The following is a 17,643-nucleotide window of genomic DNA, read 5'->3' as shown; positions in this document are numbered from 1 at the left end:
CACTGACCTTTTCAGGCGAGCCCCTGATCAGCCCCCTCATCTGTTCCAGCCAAAGCCCTAACAGCTAACTCTTGTTTGGTAAAACCCGATTACCTGGGTTGATTGTCCACAATTTGACTAGGCAGACTCACCTCAGGCTGAAATAAAAATGAATGCTGCAATATTGTGGGCAAAGCAAAGGAGAAAAGGAGAGCATGAGAGTGAGAGAGAAACAGAGAGAGTGAGAGAAAGAAACAGTAACAAAATTGTGACTTAATTGATTCCATGCAATCTCATCAATTGTGATTAAAATGAAATGCCCCCCTCATGTTTGAAAAGGTTAAAACAAATTGACGGTGGAAATCACAGCTGGTTATCACAGCGTGTGGAACAGCAGGACTTTAATGAAGTGAGTGCAATTCCATCCTTCATCCTGCTGTATCAGACAAGAGAGAGAAAGAGAGAGAACATTAGCTTCTCATAAGACATCATTGTCCCTGATCTTCCCTCTGATGATATTATATTGACAAAAGCACTCTGTAAGTCACTCGCCGAGTACGTTTACTGACTGACTTGGTTTTGATATACTGCAGCTCAGCACAACAGAGGTACATTATAGAAACCACTAAATGCTAAACTTTCTACTTTAACAATCTTCTTCATAATATTAAAAAAGGACTTATAATTCATCCTATGCTGATGAGAGGCATTGCAGATGTTATGTTTGATTTGCTGCATTTTTGCATTAGGGCGAACCAATGTACTCCATAAGACCCTATTCCAAAGGAAGGTCTGACGGACTTGCCACATACATGTGCCTGCAGTTCATGAGGTCACTCCTACATGTGTGTGATCCCTCCCCCCAAATAAAGTCACTTTCGATGAACGGGTCTGCTAAATGCATAAATTTAAATGTGGCTGTGTCCAAAAGCTGAAAAATGCTGCATCCACAGGCAGTTAGTTAGGAAGGATGTACAAATTCTATGATCATGTCACATTCTGTCCACTGAGATACCTTCATCTGTTCAATATTTGAAGGCAGAACAGATGTATTCTTCACTGCCTATGATATCCCACTTTCCAGTGCATTGAACTCCATGAAAGTTGAACTAAAAAATAAAATGGTGCCTGAAAGTTGTGGTTGGTGGTCACTTAGTTATCCGCAAAGCTCTCTGTTTTGTTGTGGATCATTAGACTGTTATTTGCTGCCTCAGAAGCCTGTTTGAAATTAATTTCATGTGGTACCTTCATGCTGAAACACTGCCTGTGAAGTCATTGCCCAATAGGGCAGAGAGGCAACAAGTCAGCAGCCTAAGCTTTCGGTGCAGCCAGGGTGTCTCACTTGTCATTTTGATGAACATTTTAAATGGCAAATAGACCGTTTATGGCAAGGGTGCTCCAGGGGGGCCACAGTCCTGCAGAGTTTAGTTCCAACCCGGCTCCAACACACATACCGGTAGTTCTCTCTGCAGGACTGTGCCTTCAAGGAACTGAGTTTAGTACCCCTGCTTATTGGCCACTATGCTCCCTAAATATGGGTTATGCGCAAAACAAAAGTGGTTGCATCGTTTCTGGTCCAGGTCTTTTGTATGTGCTTTGTTAAATATAGAGCTGTTTTACTCAATGTGTCTTTAAAGTAGCTTCTAAGGATGAACATTATCCGATATCCATAAAATTCTCATACAAATTTGGATATTAAAATGTCAACAATTAAAATAACTTGCTTGTTTAGCTGATTTCTTTAAATGTCCATAAATATTCAGTCAGTTCATAAGGCTGTTAACACTTTCTCCAACGAGTAGATGTGATGAAACCTGTTATCCTGTTTGTTCATGTGATGATGTTCAGCATAAAGCCAATACACACTTTCACTGAGCCTGCACGGATTCTGACTCCACATCGGACTTCCAACTGACAGTCAATGTGGCATTATTACGTCACCAAACCAATGTTTTTTTTATGCTAGTGTCTAAGATGAATTTCTGACCAGTAAATCTGAACAGACAATAAAGTCAAACAAACAAACAACTGTGAACTTAGACTGCAAGGGTGTATGCCGCTATTAGGAACAGGGTAGAGCACAAAAAGTGAAACATGATTTTTGACCTCAATGTAAAATTATATTTTATAAACACTTGTGACCATTTTTTTTTTGCACACATTTATCCCAAAAACTCATATCCACACTCTCATTGGCAAAAAAGCAGGACTACTGCACTATTATGGATGCACATTTACCTTGTTGTTCACTGAAGATTTGGATTGATTTCTTTAGGAACGGTTTGTGCAGACGATCTGCTTATATACTGGGAGTTGCTGTCACCTAGTGGATATTTTCAGTATAAAAAGTATTTGTTAATCAGCAGTTTTTTCTTCCACATCTTCTAATTCACAAGAGTGTACAACTCTTCAAACAAGTGTTCACGCACTCAAACATAAAAGGGACAACAAATGCTAGTTAAAATTCAAAGGATTTTTTTAATGGCAAAAAAGCTGACTTTGCTGTGTTAACAAAATCATAATTGCAACCTGCATTGCTAAATAAATACCACTGCAGTGGGATAATTTGGAACCAAGCCCTCTGGTGCGAGCTAGTGTGGGCGTGTTGTGTTGCCTGTTTGCTCACAAATTGGCCTATATTCAGTGGATGCAACAGAGTATTAGTCTGAACAAGCAGCAGGGACAAAACGCTAACTCAGCAACATTTCCCCTCAATGGGAATGCAAATAAAAACAAGATGCAAAGCAAAACCTTTGATTAAAACTCACTTTCTGTACCAAAGTCCCTGAACACAAAAACAAAACAAAAGAAAGTTTGTATTTGTATAAGAAACTCTTCTAAATATATTCATTCTAAAAATATATATTAATTTTCCATAAAGGGAGACCTGTGTATAAGTACATGATCTCCATGAATTTAATCAGAAAAGCACTTTTTACCTCAATTAGATTTAAGCAAATAATATTTTAGACTGAAAAACTGATGTGGGAGTACAAGTTTCATGTCTAAAAGCTAAGGGGTGTAGAATAAAAAAAATCAACCTTTTCCATCAGCTGCAACAGAATAAGAGTTTTAGCATGCTTATACAGTACATGTTAACATTGTTCTGAAAGCCTTTAAATAAATTATTGAATAGTTGATGAAATACTTGGTCGTGTAAACAGAAAACCAAATTGCTGATAGGGCATTTGCTTGTGTATAAAATCACTCCACCCGAGCTAAAGGCAAGAGCTCAAATGGTATGGCAGAGGAAAAACCTCATGGCTGCATGGTTCATATTATTCAACTGTGTCAATCATCTTTCTTGTCAGACGTACTGTCTTCTAGGTGGTCGTCATGAGAAGCCATACAGAGGTAAGGCAAAGTAGCGTCACAGTCTGGGTCCTCCCCCTGGTGACCCTGGTAACGCTGTAGCTCGATGTAGGTGGTGAAGAGTTTGGCATACTCCGGGTGTGTGAGAGCGAAGGTACGAAACTCGTCTGAGAGAGAAAACGAGATGGGAAAGTTACTACAAATGTGTTACTCATACGGAAAACAAACTAACTGAAGTAACTGATGGGCAGTAATTCAATTATGTAAATATGCCATGGTAAATAGCATATTTACATCAGGCGCTGCGTAAAAACAAGCCTTATTAATATTATTTTGGAAACTCAAGTAGGTTACTATCCAATATATGCAGCTGATGGCCTGAAATCAACTTCCTGCAAGTATTACAAAAATGACTCTAGTAGGCAACTAGTCATCGTTTGGATAAAAACATTCAACCTTGACTGATAGATTACACAAATAACCACAGGCCTTCACTTGAAAGTGTTCATGACTGCACACACAGATATGTTTCAAGGCGTTCACATACACAGCATGGAATCATGTGCTGCTGACTGTGATGCATTCATGTGCAGAAAAAAAGCCTGGGTCTCTGGGCGATGCTCTTTAATTACCTTAAATCACAGTGGGAACTTTTGTTGGACTATTAAACATGTATTGCAATATCACAGCATTTAGTAATTTGCTAGTTCTTGCTTGCTGAATGCATGAAACAAATACAATAAAGTCAAGGTTCACTTTAGACAAGTTGAAGAAAATATCTCTGTACGGAGATAAACCTTGGATTGGTATACTATAGTTAAAAGCAGCTTCATGGGAAAATATTACTCTAATAATGAAGTACTCATTGATCAGTTGTATTTAAAATGTTAACTGGAAGAATTATGCCTCAAATAAATTCAAAAAGTGTAATAAAGATGATGTTAATACAATGCAATTCAGAATTGAGCATTCAGCTTAACGCCCTAAACTGGCATCCAAAGTTAATGTTGCCAGTGTTAGGTCTGCGTGTGAAATTCAGTTCAGACTTACAAGCATAGATGTGGTTTCACAACTTTCAGAAAAACAAAATCAATCTCATCGCCTAATCTAATTCACCAAACAAGACGACCACTGTCAGTTCCTGTGATTTGAGTGTCTATGTACAGAATATGATTATAAAAATACTAAATGGCATGTTGAAAAACATTTCCCCACAGAATATATAACAAAAATTATTTAAAAAAAAGCTTTGACAGCCCACAGAACCCTTGGTTACGAGTGCAATTATAAATGGTGTGTTGCTTTGTTTGCTAAATTTCATAAAATTCATTTTTTTTTAAAAAAAAAAGAAGTATTCTCTGAATGACAGTCTTATCTCACTGTAGTAGTTGCTATACAGTTGGCATACAGACCATAAGTTATGTGTCCTGATCCATCTGCATCAATTTCTGTGAAGAGGCTGCTGACATCAAGATCACACACTCCAAGAGCAGAACGTATCAAACAGCTAAACTCATCTTGTGTGATACAGTTGTCCTCATCAATGTCAAACAGCTGCAAAAAAAGTTCACAGACACAACTAGACAATCTACCTCATTTTAAACATATACATGAACCAATTTTGACAACAAAGCACACAAGAGACACAAGATCCATACTGTATGCTCTAACTACATGACAAAAATATTTTTCAACAGTAGTGATTTTTGAAAGCCAACTTGAGGTGCTAACAACCACTGACATCAGTACTTTTATGGTTTCCCTCCATAACCACATCACAACATCTTCTTTAACACTTCTTTACAAGATTAAATCTTCAGTAGTTTGACAATTTATGGATGGCATTTGTCTTCTCATAATATCATCACTGCAATATGTAATATCATTACCTTAAAAGCAGTCTGAATGACTTCCTCATTATTAGCTGGTCGGCACAGAACTGTGACACCAATGACATACTCCCTGAAATCAATGGTGCCATCCCCATCCTACAAAGAGACAGAAAACATAATGCTTGAAATAGGCCACACTGCGAATAAAATAAAATGCCGTTTGATTCATCCAGTCCCAGAGATTTATATTGATTGTGGGCAGAAAAAAGCTGATTTTTTAAAGCAGATATCTGAGAGTATTTCATACATTCAACTTTTTTTTCTTTATCTTAGTGGGACTCCATATATCCATATCTTATTCCACATGGTTAGTTATAGACACACTCACCCTGTCAAACAGAGCGAAGAGCTCCTGTAGAGCTGGGCTGAGGGGTAGTTTGAGGAAGCTGGCAAACTCCTCAACTGTGATCCTCCCACCTTTGCAAGAACAGGCTATGTTGGCAAAACTCTCCAATTCCTTCTTCACATTGTCCCATTTTAATCTGAATTTAAACAGAAACAGAGATTTCAAGCTTGAAGTTGGCATGAAACAAAAGTTATGATAGTCTTTTCTTCCTCATTGTGATGTATATATCCAAGTGAAACGGCTTGAATGTGACTTGATTGGATGGTTGGATCGTTGTGGTTTGCTATTGCTGTGATCTCATTTGAGTGACAGGTTGTCGCACTCTCGCAGCAGTAAACACGTCGTCAGAGAAGAAAGACATGTCGTTGCAAGCGGGAGGGGGATTTATTATGATAAAAGATACTTGATATTTTGAATTATTTTAAATAAATACTGCAATATTCCTTTTAAAATAAGATCATGATTTCATGGTGACTTTAAACTACTATAATTATTTGTTTTTATTTGGTGCAATCATGTGGGCAATGAGTATCACAATATTTAATGATAACAAGGTTATGCACTTTTTAAAATATTTTTTTATAATAACAGTCATACTCCAATTTCCTGCTGATCTTGGTAAACTCCACGAGACCCGCCTCCATAGGCAGGGTCAGTTCTCCAGCTGCAATCATCAGACGGCAATCTTCATAAGTGTGGTCTGTGACCGGCAGGCCCAGAGATCTAGTAACAGAGTCCAAAATTGTGATACAATTATTAAGACTGAAATATTGTATTGTGCACACATTGTAAATGTCCACCAAATAGAATCTTATAAAGACATGGAAGAATAAATAGCAACATGACATGCTTACAACGCCATGACAGATCTCACTGACTGAGCAAACTTGATAGGACACTTTTTCTCCATCTCAGTGGGAACTTGAGGGGGCAGAAACTAAAACACAGACACAATAAATAGAATCGTACAAATAATTTGCAACTATGTATGATTTCTAAAGATTATCTATATGTGAGATTAAGTTAGTCATTTGTTTTAACATCACAGCTTCTTGATGCCCTTTTGACATGCGTACCGGTATACATCAAGCGTGCAAAAAGCAGATAATATTAGCATGAATTATGCAAATCTTTCTTACAAACCTCAACTTCCACTGTAGTATAGATATGACACAGTGTGAGCAGCAGTAGCCTGGCCCTAAAACAGGAACTGGTGGTGAGATTCAGCATTTCAGGAAGCATTGCTCTCTATATATACATACATGACTGTGTAAAAGGGTCTAAAGACCAAGCTTATCTAAGAAAGTGATCTACAAGACTGCACATGCAGATATGCAGAGGAAGATGACAATTTACTCAGACAGCATGCTCTCGTCCTTTTTATTTGATTATAAAATTTAGCTAGATTTTTCTTATCTTAAATGCCAATAAACCAACCTTTTTGGCTTACCAGTGTTTCTTGCAGCATTACAGTATGTACATTATCCTGGCGGTGATTGGAAAAGGCCCAATTGCAAAAGCATTTTGTCAGTTGTGTAAATGCTTTTTGTTTATGTTTAATATTACTTACGATTTTGGACCCTGCCATGTCCATGTGACTGTGTCCTGTAAGAGTAAAAAAAGACAGAATTTTAACTGTGGCCTTTTAACTGACAGGCCTTTAACCGCAGTGTGTAATTTTGCCAGGTGGCCTAATTCAAATGCATGCTATTTTATGGTCGATTTACGTCAGTCCTCTCTACTTGGCTATCATGGTTATTTATGGATTTGTATTTTACATAATAGTCTATTTATATTTTTTGTGATACTCCATTGTGTTTGTCAGATAAGTTTATCACCAGAAACTGTGGCATCATAAAATAATACAAGACTTCTGTAGAATTTATACTGACCAACTTATTTGGGTATCTGATAAGAACAGGCTGTACAGGGACCCCTGGGACAAAGGCACCTATGGAGGTAAAAAGAGTAGATAAGCACTTTTCATTCATCCTCCGTTCTTTTAGCTACATTCATACCTCCTAAAAACTGCTCAGTACCACTGTCCCACCTGTTTTCCTTATGGAGACATATATTTCTGAATGAAGTTAAATCCCTATCTGGCACTCCATTGATCACACCACACCCTACGTATCAGGTTACAGCTATTTGACTGGTTCTCAATTAGACAATTAATGATTATCAATGACGCAAACACTATCCAAGTGATATGACCTGAATGTAGAAAAAATATATAGGTCTTACATAATACAACAATAACTATCACTCTCTGAATGATCAGCTAAATGAATTAAGCCTAGTGCAAAAATATTTCGTTTTTGAAATATATTTAAATAAATGTCACTCAAAGGGATAAACTCTTAGTGGTGTGTGGATAGTACTCATAGACACAACTCTCACTTTCTTTTATGTGCTGCTGGTTTTGCTGGCCTCAGCAGACCTCATTCTAGTTTCTTTAGAACACCAAAACAAACCATCGCCATTGGAAACCCAGAATTCCATGAAAGTTTATCTTCCCCTTCACTTGTATACATTTGCATTAGGGAAATTAGTTATCTGATAACAGACAACAGAAAAAAATAATAATTTGACTGAGTTATGGACATTTGTTACAGTATAATGTACTGTATCTGTAACATCTTAACTGGATCTTAATATTTAATCTACATTATTATGTTGTCCAATATCATGATTAACATTTCTATATTACAAACAAATAAAAATAAACACAATCTGCTAACCTTGTTTGAAGGTAATGAGACATGATCTGTTTGTACATGTTCCTTCAGGAAAAACGAGCACCTAAAAAGAAAATAACACACGTATTATTTTCAGTGGTACCATAGCTACCATGGTGGCTCAATTTGGATGCAGATACTAAGATATTAAAGGAACACTTCACCCATTTGCATTAGACTTTGTATCTTTAGAAACCCAGTCACATTTTCGAATGGTCATGGTTTATTCCCTTATTTTCCCCTGAGATGGGAGAAATAAGGATTTAAGTGTTCCACTTCCTGCTTTTTATGACGCAAAAATCGTCAATTTGCGTCATAAAAAGCAGGAAGTCAAATTTCTTTGAATAAGGGTAAGACTACAAACACTAGCTCATCATTTATCCAGTAGAAGGCGCTGTTCCGCATGTTTTCAACCCGCCCATAGAGGGATCTCACTCACAGAATGTACATGTAGTGTCAGCCATTCTTTATTTAGAAGCTAAGCTAACAGTTTCTTATTCTGTGGAGAAAGCTGAGTAGTAGTGGTTACCATCCTCTTTTTCCCGGACATGTCCGGCCGTCGAGATCGTCCAAAATGTCCAGGATTCGGCTTTTGCTTTCTGCAGTCGCATTCATAGTTTACATGCACACCTTTGGTTTCAATCTAACTGAATTCATTCCGATTGGTGAATCTGAATGTAGTGTTTACATGAACGCTAAACAAGTGATCGTTTGATGTGCGTTTTAACATTGCTAGGAAAGTTCCCGCTCCTCCGTGAGAGATACGAGACCGGTGCGTCTCACAGGCGCCGGCGCCACTCATCAGTAATCACGCCACCGGGCTCGCATCGTTCTCCGCGGCCGTCAGTCTCGTTCCTGCTCGTCACAGTAAACATGAGGAATGGCGACTGAAGAACGCAAAAGCCGAATCCTGGACATTTTGGGCGACATCAAAATACTGGGCAGACTCACGGAGACTCACTAGTAGCATAGCCTTATTGTTTACTGCGATCTCTTACCGGTAGGCGTGGCCTCCTAGGGCAGCGAAGCAAGTGCATTCTGGGAGTTGTTGTCTTTCATCCCCATAAGCCAAAAATACATTTTCTGGCTTTTCTCAGTCTAGAAGGCTCCAAATTCAAAAATAATTTCACATTTCTTCTACATAAATGACCCATTTTAAATACACATTCATCTTTCCAGAGGTGAAGTATCCCTTTAACTAACATACTGTTTGAAATACACAGTTTGTTAGATAAAAAGAAGAATTCTCAATAATAAAATTGGTAAAACTAATTAAACATCCACAATGTTGAAACTGGACATTGTTTAGGAACGGGATACCCTGTATTCAAGCTGAGGAAGTAGGGGTCTAAGAGTAATTTCCTGATTTCAAAAGCTGGAACACACATTATTTGGCTTCAAGTTGTGAAATTCAAGTTTAAACGTTTTTTAAACTTGGTTTCATTTTTGACCATGTTAAAGTCACATACAATAAAATAGAATAGTGGAGGCACTCACCTGTGGCCAGTGTCCCCCTGACTTTGCTCTCCGCTCAATCTCAAGTATAGTGTTTCTACGAGAGTCTGGATCTTTGCGTGAAACAAGCACTGGCTGCACACAGCGCAAAAACCCTGGGGAACATAAAATAATATTAAAATAATAATACTAGCAATAATAATAACACGTGCAAAACTGACATCAATAATGGATATTTAACAACACGTTGGTGTTTTTTCTTTGGCTGAGAAATTCCACATTGAATAAGATAAGTAGCAGTGGTGATGACACATTTACGTCTGCTTCTATGATTTGTTTCTTTGTGCTGCTGACTGGGGTATTTGCCGTAATTCCAATACCAACACTGAAACTGTTCAACAATGTGAATATATTCAAATGCGAAAACGTTATCAATTATTTTTGGCATTGCATTTGCTTTTTGTGTTCCTTTTTGTATAGACCAATATTGATGTAAATAGCCACACTGCTTACTGCCAAAGATTGGTGCTTCCAGGGACTCAGAGCGGGATACAGTAGAAGGCAAACCAGCTTCAATACAGGCGATGGCATCAAAGAAAGAAGAGTGAGGGGCCACAACTAGAATGGGGGCCTCTGCACTGCTGGCCTTCTTCCCCTTCACCACCACCCTGAAACCCATCCCGAAGAAATACATCTGGCCTAGAAAGGTCATCACTTTTTTGTGCAAGAACCTGCTCACAAACACATATACAAGCACACCAAACATCAGGAATAATAGTGGGTAATGATGACTTTGATTAATCAAACATACTGACACATGCACACACACATAAGTACAAAAAGCTTGCTTAAACAGCTTTGACACGGTGTGCTCATCGGGTGTCAGATCAGCATGTTGTTGCATCATTTAAGGGAATAACCACATCCCTCCAACAGCCGTGCTGCCTCCTACGCTAAGACTTAATTAATCTGATCAGTGTGGTCAGTTCAAAATGAGCAATTTCTCAAGAAACCATGTGGTCTATTTGACAGAGAAGCATGAATTAAACAGAATGGAAGGCATCTGTAATGCACAACATATTTGTAACTCACACTTCTATTATTGATGCAGGGGAAGCAAACACACACAACAAAAGACTCCCATGCACACAAGACCTAGCAAGTCACTATTAGCTTACACATAACAGTTCCTTCTTAGCATGTAGCAAAATATACAAATCAGGAACTAAGACAAAATCAGTAAATTGTAAGAGGTGGTGTTTTCTGTAAGGTTAATGTTTAAGGTGCTGTGCTGTCAGGTTTAGTTAGAAAGCCAGAAGTGTTTTATAATGGTTTAAACAAGCTGTAACATAAAAAAGGTCTATTTTAATCTTGTGCTATAATGTAGGAGGTGGAGTATCTGTGTGTAACGTGGGTGTACAAGGAGTAGTACGTACCTTCTCCAGCCAGTCATGGGCTCCACCGCTCCAGACAGAGACTGTCTGAATGTTATCATGACAGAAACTGGCCACATGACCATTAGAACAAGAAGCAAGAAAATGGCACGGAGCGGCACAAGGATGATTCCTAGAAGAAAACACTACACGCAGACATAAGAGGAAAAATAAACACAATCACACAATAAATGTCAAAGAAATCTACACAATGCAAATTACTTTCAATGTTTCTATTCAAGGCATCGTCTTATGATTCAACCTCACAGATGTTTCTATGGGGACCTTTTAATACGGTGATGTAATCGGCTTGAGGGGGAAAAGGAATTCATGTATGAAACAAACTCTAAAATAACTTAAAATGCTAAATGAAAAAAAAAAAAAAAAAATCAAGACGTAACCTGAAATTATACTATTAGAATTCTACAGTACTACTGTTCTTGAAAAGTCTGGAATCACAAAATGAGCATGGTTAATTTATTTAATGCATAAATAGCCTACTGCTGCTAATTTCTGCTTCTAAACATAGATTGAAAAAAAGCATATTTGTCATAATTACAGCAGAAATACCAAAAATATCTTATCATAAAAGGGGGTGAGGTGCTTTGAATGTAGTGTTGGAAAACAAAGGGTCTTCAGGTCAAAAAGGTTGGGGACAACACTGACATAGCATGTAAACTAGTTGCTTTTAAAAACATCAGTGTCAGAGGTCTTGACCTTCTTGATTGTATTCAACAATTAAACCATACAATACCATACATTTTCACACATATTTTATATTAAAATGCATTGTAGTAAAACCATTTTTTATAAAATAATTTTAATGACTGTAAAACATCCATAAATGTAAATATACTCTCGTTTACAATACCACATTCTGTAGGCCTACTCGACTCTTGTTACTGCACGATATTCTCTCGTTACAAAAACTGTAACTGCTTCAAATTGTAACATTATTGTGACTCTTTCTACAGCACAGGGAATTGGCTATGTGTTATATATTTAACCAAACATTTCCCACACAAATTGTTGACAGCATTTGCCAGCCCTGGCTGTTCCCCAAGTTATTGCCAAATGCCAATGCCAAGACTTAAAAAAAAAGACACTTAAAATAAGAGAGCTCATCCAATACGTAGCTTAGAAGGAAACATATTAAGCAAATCAAGTAAGTTGTTGACACATTAAAAGGATGAAGAGCTGCTGAATAACCTCAGTGAAGAATAATATTGACAGACAATAAATGGAGAGCATAGACTCACTTTGATTGTATCGGCTTTAGTTAACTTAAGGTCGTGCACGAATGGGTTGATGACGGCGGGCAGCAGCAGGGAACGCTGTCTGGGCAGCGCGAACACTCTCTGCGCAGACATCTTCACTCATCAGTCATCACAGCAGATGTGAACCTCTGAACGTACGACGCGCTTCTTCCTCGTTTTCACACGCGCGCGCCACTTTATAACACTCGAGCCCTAGAGGATGTGTTTCACAATCAGATGAGATCATAACTAACGGCAAGTTTGTTCCAGAGTTTGGAGTAAGAGCAGAGTATGTGCGAGCACTAGCTGACTCAAAATATGCATAATATCCACTCCTAAATGCTGTCATCATAGTAGGTTTAGAGACAACCCCCACCTCTTATGGACATAATCCTATTTAGACCTGTAGCCACTAGGGCTAAAGGTGCGTAAGTCCCCTCGCTGTTTTTCTCTACAGGTTAACCGTTTGAACAAGTGAACCGTTAGACTCTTTTTATCGGACAGGACGTCCTAATAAATCATTGTGAGGGAGTGTAAAGAGCTGAGAAACATTTTATCTGACCATATTTCAGCGAATTCGTGTGTCCAGCAGTATTTCTTCCGGCGGTCTAGAATCTGAATCAGTGAAGCTCGACTCGAGAAGGAATCACTCGTTTGAGTCGATTCTTGTCGTTCTGTGTAGTGAACAGTTCGGACATGCACTGAATCGTTTGAAGCGGTTCTTCACTTAGCACAACAGTAACAGGGTAGGCCTATTTGAGAACCAAAATGACGTAAACTGAAGTAGCCTACATAATTACCTACAATCCATTGAAAACAAAACGGCATTCTATTTTTTTTTAGTTCAACCCGTGCAGCTTTAAAATATTTTCCAACCAAAAAAAGTATTAAAACGCTAACAAAAAAAAGCATTTAAGAACTAAAGAATTACAATTACTATGTTTTACGCAAGGATATTACTAAATACATGGCACATAAACATACAGAGATAAAGATGCGCTTATTATACAAAGGAACTGCTAGATGTCGCTGTTTGTCTAGTTATGTGACATCCGAGTAATTTTGTAAAATAGGAGTAGCCTACGGTACTAATGTGTGATGTGATGTGAACCATATTGTTTTCTGGTGTGAATCACTAGCATAATCACTAGGATGCAGTAAAATGCTTTCCAAAAACTAATGTTAAAATCGAAAAGTTGAATGATAAATTCCATTTAAAGGATAATTCATATTTATTTTGAGACAGTGACAAATTTAAGTGCACAAAGCATATATAAAATAATACAAAATAAACCATTACAAATATAAACAGATTGCATACGTCAATTCAAAAACTACAAAAAAATAAAGAGTACAAATGATTATTAATCTGTATTCTCATGATACACGCTTGACATGAGTCCATCATGCAACAAACCCTATACAGTCTTCAGGCAACCCGTGCCGTGAATCTCCCTGTACCATGAGGGGGGGGGGGGGGAATCAAGACTAACAAAAAAATGATGTGCTTTGACAGTTGTTTGGTCTCTGCTTGTACACAATTATCATGTATAAAATGTATCCTTTTATTAAAGCAAGAATTTTTATTGGATAGTATTTACTACAAAATAAAACATGAATTAATTCCTTAATCTTTGCATATCAGTACTAGCAAAATATTACATTTGTGCTTTTTACATACTGCCTGGATGGATTTATTCTGTGCAATGTTTTTTTTTTAAAGGAGGTACATCTAACTGACACAACTGCCACATTTACATGTAAATGGGAAATGTCAGAAGTCCTCTGATGATATACATGTAGGTTATATTAAGGGATAGGAGCTGCATTAAACCCTTTCATGATTAAAAAATAAACAAGAAATATCACACGTTATGACAAAACAGCAAAAATTGCTGTCTTGTTTGCCTATGTCTGGCATGCAGAAATGGTCCAGGCAGTGAAGCTTACCAGGCCTCTCTGGTTAGCTAAGGATGGGTTATAATCAAAGAGGCTCGGACTAACCAAGAGGGGCAGTATGGTAAATTTGAGTGCTGTTGTTTGGCATGATAACGCTGGCCTTGTTTATCTAGTGATGAAGGTCATCCCAGAGTGCCAGGGGCTGGATGTTGTGCATCAGTTCAGCAGCGTAGCCAGTCCTTTTTGACCTCCCCAACTTTGACAATTTTCAGAGAGCTGTCATCCATTTTGAGATAGTGGGAGTCTTTGAAGAAGTAGCTGTGACCTGAAAACATTTAATAAGTGTAAATGCCAAATGAAAAATGAACAGTTAAAAGTTAAATGCAAATTTACTAATTTCTCTACAATAAAAACAAAAAACAAATAAACAAACCGTTCAAAGGTTTGGGGCTTGTCATATTTTTAAAAGATCTATCTTATGCTCGTCAAGGCTGCATTTATTTGATCAAAATACAGTAAAACTGTAATATTGTAAAATATTACCAGTTAAAATAACTGTTTCTATTTTAATATAATCTAAAAAATGTATTAATTCCTGTGGTTGCAAAGCTGAATTTTCAGCAGCATATTATCCAGTCTTCAGTATCACATGATCATTTGGAAATCATTATAATATGCTGATTTACTGCTTCTTAATATTTTTGTGGAATCCATGATACATTATTTGTTCAGGATTTGTTGATGACTAGAAATGTCAGCATTTTTTAAAAATAGATTTAGCCTTAGATTTGTTTTTGTTTTTTTACAACGTATAAGACTTTACTGTCACATTTGACCATGAACTTTAATGTGTCCTTGCTGAACAAAAGTACACATTTCTTAAATAATAGAAATTCTTAGTGACTTAGTGATAAAAAAGCATAAGACATTATAACTGATGTAAATGAAATTGTGTCTATTTAATACAGCTTGGTTAACCAATGGCTCTATCCAAGTGATCCATGTAGCCTAACTGTAAAATTTCGGAGTGTGTGGTCTAATTCACAACCTAGAGAAGTTGTTTTTGCTTAACTCAGCTCCAAACAGCCTAATTACGAACACACACACAGAGGAACCTTTCAGACACCACATACCAGCTTTATGAAGTACATGTGTTTCTGTGTATACCTGTATGAGTGTAAATGTGTGTTAGTAACAGCGGAGGATATAGTTGGGTGGTTGAAAAAGCATAAGTAAATTCCAGTAAATCTAAACGAAACCAGAGCACCTTACGTAAAACCGTTATAAATTCTTTACCCCTCTCTTTTTAAAGATTTTCTCTCATTTAGAGTTTGTATGTGCTTTTCAGACAGTGGCTGTTACTGGAAAAAACTCCTAATCTTGAGCAGGGGGCAACCATATATCTGTTTTTGTTGTTGTTGAAGGCCTAATGCCAGCAGTAATTAGGTTGGAGTTAACTGCCAAGAATTCTCTACCACACACACACACACACACACACACACACACACACACACACACACACACACACACACACACACACACACACACACACACACACACACACACACACACACACACACACACACACACACACACACACACACACACACACAGCAAAAGGCTAACAGAATGTGGGTAAGGGAGAGGAAAGGATTGAGATGAAAGGTTAATTCAGGTTAGAGGTTACATTTTATTCTCTGCAGAGGAATACCACAGACAAAGCTGGGTCTGAAACCAAGCCATTTTTAATCTCTTACCATCACTAACAAGGCTGAAGGCGGCATCTATGTCATCGGGAACAGCACTCCAAGAATCTGCTATAAGTTTAGGGAAACCTGGATCCATCTTTTTCTTGGCTTCATTGTACCTGAGAAGTCATGGAAAAAAAGTGAGCATCTAGACTAGGTGTGGGGGCGATATGGCAAAAATATATCACATTTCTTTACCCAGGAAAATCAAGATTTTATCACAATTATTTTTCATGTTTGTGGCGAGCAGGACGAGATCGAGGGACGTGAGAGAGCGGCGCGAGACCGGTGGTGTGATTACTGATGAGCGACACCTGCGCGACGCACCGGTCTCGTATCTCTCACAGAGGAGTGGAAGCATAAAAGGAGGAGCGACGACAGTGAAGATCGAGAGAGGAACAGGCCTGATTTTATGTTATGTTTTGTTTCTGTAGCCAGCAGTATTCCGCGAGGGGCTGCTGGCTTATACTTTCATTTTGTATTTGTATATTTTATTTATTAAAATACTTGAATGTCCGCCGGTTCCTGCCTCCTTCTTCCCATAACAACATACCTTGTTACAATGTTGGTTTTACTATTTTGCAAGTGACTGAGCATTACAGCCAAACTAATTTCCCTATTTTAAAAACAAAGCCTTACAAGGTAACAAAATATAAAATAAAGAAGAATGGAAGACATTTAGGCCAAAGTGACGAAGATAAAAATCTTTGTCATTATCTTTGTTGTTAAAAAATAAGAACACAGATACACATTACATATATTGCCGGGGCTTGACATTAACTTTTTTTGCTCACCAGCCACTGTGGCTAATGGTTTTCCAAAGTTACTAGCCATTTTCACTGGACACATACTGTAGATACTATGGAGGAAAACTGCCATATAGATATTTTTTATATTATCTAATAATTCTGCTGCCACTTTAATACCTGACGCATGGATCCATTATTCTGTTACACATGCATTTTACGGTTTACGTTCACTTAAAATACTCGCCAAGACTGGTATTTTGATATTATTTTTTTGTGTATTTGACTGTTAAAGCACAATAAGCTCTGAAAAAGAACTCAATTGACCCTTCGCTAAGCCCCGCCCTCCTTAGTTACTGTTGTTACGCCTGACAAGCTTTGGCATCTAGCACGTCTATTGCAGTATGTATGCACCGGTGTCAGTCAATCCCAAGGAGATAATTAGTCATTTTTGGCGAATAGCTGAAATATCTGCGAGAGCAAGACAAAATGGACTGCAGTATGCATTCGAAGGATATATCCACGACATAATATGCAACCGATTAGAGAATAATTTAATCAGATTGGGGTAAATTTACTCAGGGGTAGGCCGTCGATTAACAAAATGCTTAGCGAAGGGTCAATTTAGTACTGAAAGGCGACCCTATGTGTTCACACTTTGGGTGGGAGTGCAAAATCTGCAGGAATTAGTAAAATTATGCGCAGGTGTTAATGTCTAATGGAACTCTACTGGAGCAAGAATGGCACACGTATCCATTCCATAGGAGGGGAATGGCACAGCAGGCTGACACTTCGAACAGGGCTTACAGTGTAACTGGCTTCTATGCGAAGGGAGCACA

At 37.8% G+C, this 17,643-nt stretch overlaps 2 protein-coding genes across 5 annotated transcripts in view; both read right to left on the bottom strand.

The window, feature by feature from the left end:
• Positions 1–2,437: 2,437 nt before the first annotated feature.
• On the bottom strand, positions 2,438–13,140 carry lpcat2 (lysophosphatidylcholine acyltransferase 2). Of its 3 annotated transcripts, none has more exons than XM_079586291.1 (15): positions 12,788–13,054; positions 12,415–12,624; positions 11,159–11,301; positions 10,236–10,453; positions 9,765–9,877; positions 8,271–8,331; positions 7,422–7,480; positions 7,100–7,134; positions 6,673–6,727; positions 6,384–6,466; positions 6,127–6,252; positions 5,512–5,665; positions 5,181–5,279; positions 4,704–4,845; positions 2,438–3,458 (listed from the first exon to the last, which is right to left on the bottom strand). In XM_079586291.1, the coding sequence occupies exons 2-15, from the start codon at positions 12,523–12,525 to the stop codon at positions 3,271–3,273; spliced, it is 1,587 nt and encodes a 528-aa protein (XP_079442417.1). In that variant the 5' UTR covers positions 12,526–12,624; positions 12,788–13,054; the 3' UTR covers positions 2,438–3,270. The 3 variants fall into 3 exon arrangements, with proteins under 3 accessions (XP_079442417.1, XP_079442418.1, XP_079442419.1); XM_079586292.1 differs by having other exon boundaries at positions 12,974–13,054; XM_079586293.1 differs by lacking the exon at positions 12,415–12,624 and having other exon boundaries at positions 12,974–13,140.
• A 484-nt stretch (positions 13,141–13,624) lies between these two features.
• The window catches only part of mmp2 (matrix metallopeptidase 2), a 28,304-nt gene continuing 24,285 nt past the window's right edge, over positions 13,625–17,643 (bottom strand). For both annotated transcript variants that reach the window (XM_079586255.1, XM_079586254.1), the window contains 2 exons: positions 16,068–16,177; positions 13,625–14,635 (listed from right to left, as the gene is read on the bottom strand). In XM_079586255.1, the coding sequence (XP_079442381.1) occupies positions 14,532–14,635; positions 16,068–16,177 (214 nt within the window). In that variant the 3' untranslated portion in view covers positions 13,625–14,531. The remainder of the gene's footprint in view (positions 14,636–16,067; positions 16,178–17,643) is intronic.

The sequence above is a fragment of the Phoxinus phoxinus genome (genome assembly GCF_949152265.1).
Source record: "Phoxinus phoxinus genome assembly, chromosome: 2".
NCBI classification, from domain to species: Eukaryota; Metazoa; Chordata; class Actinopteri; order Cypriniformes; family Leuciscidae; genus Phoxinus; species Phoxinus phoxinus.
This window is presented reverse-complemented; position numbering and strand designations above follow the sequence as displayed.